This window comes from Brachyhypopomus gauderio, chromosome 14 (genome assembly GCF_052324685.1).
Source record: "Brachyhypopomus gauderio isolate BG-103 chromosome 14, BGAUD_0.2, whole genome shotgun sequence".
Taxonomy (NCBI): Eukaryota; Metazoa; Chordata; class Actinopteri; order Gymnotiformes; family Hypopomidae; genus Brachyhypopomus; species Brachyhypopomus gauderio.
The window spans coordinates 20,613,197-20,618,550 of record NC_135224.1 but is presented as its reverse complement, the minus strand read 5'-3'; the positions used below and the strand labels follow the sequence as shown (position 1 = coordinate 20,618,550).

The window sequence follows — 5,354 nt, the reverse complement described above, 5'->3', positions numbered from 1 at the left end:
AAAGAAATTTTCAATGTAGAGCATTATTGTGCTGAATTATTTAAATGACAGAAAATGTATATGATAAAAGGCATTTATTAGCGTTTACGTTTATAAATACAAAAACATATGTCATGCTGATATATTATTCCTTATCTTCTTTCTACCTTTCCTCTCATTCATTCATATATAGAGAAAAAACCTAAATAAAATAACATGCATGAGCCATGTTATGAATTCTGAGCAGCCTGCATTGCATTAATTCCCCCTTACACGCTAGATCACATACTGTTTTCACCCTGCTGACATACTTATCTGGGGAACAGTTAGAACTCAGACCACAAGAGCACTGATGGTTTTCATCTCTATCTGATCTTCATCTGATCTCCACTGTTTGACGTTTGGCATTGCTTGTTTTTGCCACATATCTTTATTTCTGTATCTTTGGTCACTGTTTTCTATGAAAACTTCACAGATGCACATGATCCACTAAAACAACAGACACTTTCTCTACAATCAGAGTTACTGTACTACATTCAGTGTTACTGTACTGTCTCAAACTGATACTGGGACACTTACAAAACTGCTTTGACTGGACACAGTCCCTTCAACTGCCATCTGTAGTTCAGAACCATGTCCAATTTCACCGTAGTCTTTGACACGCGGAGACAGCATCTTGAGGCTGGTCTGTACTCTGTGAATGAAAAAGAGTCACCTAATGATGCCACACAACAACACCATACCATCTATACTTAACAATAATCATTTCCAACACAAATTTGAGGTCTGGCAGATAGCGATGACTATGCAGGCATTCTTCGAGCAGCTCGCTAGCGCACAGTGTCAAAGCCACAGGTTAGCGTAATATGTGCTTCACGTCGGTGGCCTGACAAATCTATGCCCGACCACAAAGCATGTCAGTGGTGTGCGTTCACTCCACAAAGAACTTACGGGCACGGATGACAGAGAACACAGCAACGGCAGAGAGGACCCACACAGCAAAGTGAGACTTCATCACACGGCAGGATGTGCAGTCGAGGAGACCACCCCTGACCCTGACTCTTATCGCCGTGGAGAGGGGAGGGGCCTGCGTGAGACCTCACCTTTGAGACGGAAAACATTAATGATGGACGGAAAATACAAGGGTTGCAAACAAGAGAGGAAGTGGCTTTTAGAAGGACCAAAGTTCATGGACCCACACATGAAACGAATGCCTGAAATCCGGTGATGGTCTAATACATTGATGTTTCTTGCGCTACCTGTTACAGCACTCTTCTGATTTTGGAGTAAAACTCGGTGGAAGGTTATTTCTTGTAAATTAAGCACATATCGTCGCCCTTGCTAAAATACTTTAACCTGCTCACAACCATGTCTGGATCGTTTGAGCCTGCCTGTGGCGAGGCGGAACGTATTCTTTAGAGATGACTGATAAAGACTCTTTGATCAGTGCTTCAGCTGTTGAAAGGGCTCTTTCATAGGGATGTTAGCAGGTGAGCAGGTTCTTTCTTTCTTTTTTTATCTCTTGTAGAATCATGAAACAGCACCGATCGCCTTATTTCAGCCCACAGGAGGCCTCCGCTGACTCTACCCATCTTTAGTCTATTTCTTGTCACTATCTGGTCGTCATGTAGAGCACTCTTTATCCACACCTGCCACGTCTCCACAGGGTCGGGAAAACAAAAACTCTAAAACCTCCACCACCAGAAACGTCATTTGACTGTGACTTAGACAGGGAAAAATACAAGTCTATTTATGTTAAGTAAATGATTAGAACATGCAAAGCAGTAGGATCTGCAGTAGGACATGTCTGTTAAAAATGTCGGGTGTTCAGATGTCATTTATTCTTCATGGGAAAACCCCCTGACTGTTAACAGGTATTTAACTTGGGGAAAAATAATGTAGAATTTCAATAAATAGAGTGCAGAACAAAGAATTAGGATATTAAAAGAGTAACTGAAGGGTCCTAAGAGATATATGAATATCTGCACAAGTGCGTATATGGATAATGATTCATATGCAGATCAGAGTAGACATATTAATAAGAGTATTATATACAAAATATTACAGAATGACATGAACATTCACAAAAATACTGCAAATAAAAACATCATGTCAGCCCAGGAGGTGCTCAACATAGCCAGGCAGGAGTCACGGTGGCTTTTCATTCTCTGGAGGTCGTGACCCCGTTTTAACCTTCCGCCCGAGTCCACCCCCATCTCCCCTCGTGTGACAAACCTGCGCTTGGTGCGCTGACGAATCAGGGTCACTTTTACACACCTCCTCAAACACAACCAGGCCAGTGGAAGATTTGCTCCTCTTCCTCAGAAGCAGACCTGCTCGGTGGAACGCAGTGGTCACGCTGAAGGAACCACAAGAGAGAAATTAGGACACTCCGCTCCTAAATGAGACAGGATAAAAGGCCATCTGAGTATACAAATTCCAGTTTATAACCCCCCGACACTGACGGAAAATGTCCAGAGGCGTGGACAATGAAATGGTCGCTGTAAGCAGACTTGGTTAGAAATCGCTCACAATGCTCTTATACACCTTAACTAGAGCTGTATGTATACAGTATGTATGTATGTATGTATGTGTAGTACTGTTATGTATAATGTATCTGTAGTGTTTGAGCACAATATCAAATACCGTTCTGTGCAATGTTGTGTTTGCGGTGTTTGACTTCAACACCAAGTACTGTTATGTAAAATGTTGTACATGTGGTTTTTGACTACAACACCAATACCAGTGTTGAGTACTTCTGGCTTTTGTTGTTAACAGAAGAAATCGAGTTTCGCAAACCTCTGCAACATTTAGTAAATGTTACAAACCACAGTTAACAACCACAGACGACACAGTACAACAAACACTACTGCATTGCTACGTAATGCACAGGAAAAAATGTCAGAAAACTGCGTCTACATAGTGACAAAAAAAAAAAATAAGGTACACGTGAATGGAAATAACTAATAATGAGAGGGTTGGGGCCTGTGACTGAGAGTGGAAGGAAGAGGGCGTGTCTGTGGAAGTGGGTGTGTCTCTGAGGTGGAGTCTGGTGCCATGTGACACAAGGTGGGTTCGCTCCACTTGTAAACTATCTAGAAGAGCTCATAATCCTATTCTGATCCATATTCTAATCTTATTTTTAATCCCTAATACTTTCCAACCATGTGAAACAAGGATGGATCAGGTAAGCGTTGTACTATCCCAGAATCCACAGACCCCTGTCATATTCTGTCAGTGACTTTGGCTGTTTGAAGATGTTTGAAGGATTTTCCTCCATGGTAGTTCACTGTTGTGATGTGAAAACAAATTACACAATCGTGAATACAAAGTTGTGGTGACTGAAGGTAATTTATTTAAGGCAACATAAAAAATGTGCTTTGCATTCCAGAAACAGAAACACAGAATTGGATCTTAAAAGAAAGAATCAATGCTTTTCATTTTTGACAAATGATTATTTCAGCAAATACTTTTCCAACATAAACAATTTTACAAAAATACTGTAAAAAATATAATATAAAATTAACACAATGTAAAGATGTTTCTGAAATTAAATATAATAATAAAATAATATAATAATATACTAATAAAGCTTAAAAGTAATAGTACAAACAAATTGGTCTATTAATAAAGTACAAAACTCTTAATTAATAAAGTACAAACTCTCCATTAATAAAGTCCAAAACTCTTAATTAATAAAGTGCTTTAACAGCTCAGTTGGTGGTCATCCATTCACAACATTTGTCCAGTTGATTGTCGAATCAAACTTGAAGGCGGGTTCTGTTGGTGCTGAAACTCTGTTGTCTGGGTCTCTCAGTGGGAGTCTGGAGTGAAGCTCCTTCTCGCTGTTTCCTGTCCAAGTATTCCTTCGCCTTGATGGCCCATGGTGAGGACGGGTCTGAGCAGATGGTGGTCTCCTTCACGGTGATAAACCTAAGAACATTTTTCCAAATTTGTGAATTTGTGAAATCATGAGCTGTATGAATGGCGTCATGTTTGGACAGAGCTCTCAAGGGCTTACCTAATCACTGTCAGAGGACACAGCGCATTCTCTTGGAGAACATATCTCTTGAGAAGTTTCAGCTGTATCTTCGTATCACTTGTTTTCAAACAGCATCTCGATGGACGAGCTTCGCTACCTGCGGGAGAGAGAAGAACAGTCAGCTGAGCAGTTCACCTGGGAGGAGATACCAGCAGGCAGGAGGAGATACCAGCAGGGAGGCTGGGACGGCCGTACCATTCAGCGTGAACGAGGAAAGCACCAGTAGCAGCAACAGGGCGGACGAGGAGCGTGGAGCGGACGAGACGTTCATCTTCTCAGGCCGTGTTATCTCCAGAAATCTGAAGCTTCTCCGAGGGGCTGCATTTTTAAGCCCAACCCGGGGGAACAGAAAAAGGCCAGGTTCCTCCCACGCCACGGTCTAGATTACCACCAACTTTCTTTCGCACTAAAACCAAGATTATACAAAACCACAAGTGGAACAGCGGTGAGGTTTTGTGCTAGTAATAGATTACTCTGGCCCGAAGTCCCCAGCCAGTCACGCAAAAACCTTAAGCTACACAAAACCTGTTTGAGTTATTTATGTTTAGCTGGTGATTTTGGCTTCGTAACTCCAAAACTCCATATAGATCAACACTTCCATGGAACTGATCTGGGGAGAAACACAAGCTGAGGAGAATAAACAACGCGAGATGAATCCCGATTGGTTGAGAGAGTACCCTGGCTTTATTGAAGATGCGCACAACGTTTCTGCACCCTCAGGGTTCATTGGTTTCCTTGGTTTCTAGGTCACACTACGCTTCTCTCCTTTCCCAACCACAGAGTAAGACGCTGGAGCCCCCAATGAGTATCTGCCGTGGTGTACAAAACCCACTTATTTTTGAAGTCTTGTTTAGAAAAGGGAAAGTACACCATTGTGAGTTTGTGTGCGTGTGTGTGTATTAATCATGCGCGGTTCTCGGCTATGTCTTATGGACTCTGTGTGATGCCACTACATTTCAAATGTTCACAGTCAGCATCTACTGGCCTTTTCTCCTTAAGAGACCTGGTTTACACTCCATATTTAGTAATGGCACAGAAATGAACGTCACTAATGCACAAAGCTTTGTTCATCATCGCATTTCATTTCCCGGGTCTCACAACCTTCTTGATTTATTATGTAAAATAAATGACTGGATGGAAAAAAAAACTCTACTGAATGTGTTAGTACAGTGCTCACTTAGGATTTTAAAAACTGCTAATCTCTAATGAAAAAGTCTACGGCGTCGTAGTTTAGACACTATGACATTTTCCACTATGAGAATTACATAAAAAAAATATACAATGAATATTTTGCAGGTTTCTAAAGAAGTCGGAAAAGCAGAAGCATTCTGAC

The 5,354-nt window shown here is 41.4% G+C and overlaps 1 protein-coding gene across 1 annotated transcript; it reads right to left on the bottom strand.

Annotated features, from left to right (window-relative positions):
- Window positions 1-3,529: 3,529 nt before the first annotated feature.
- LOC143475369 (eotaxin-like) lies at window positions 3,530-4,670 on the bottom strand. The gene is made up of 3 exons (XM_076973212.1): window positions 4,217-4,670; window positions 4,001-4,118; window positions 3,530-3,912 (listed from the first exon to the last, which is right to left on the bottom strand). The coding sequence occupies exons 1-3, from the start codon at window positions 4,290-4,292 to the stop codon at window positions 3,741-3,743; spliced, it is 366 nt and encodes a 121-aa protein (XP_076829327.1). The 5' UTR covers window positions 4,293-4,670; the 3' UTR covers window positions 3,530-3,740.
- Between the last annotated feature and the right edge of the window lie 684 nt (window positions 4,671-5,354).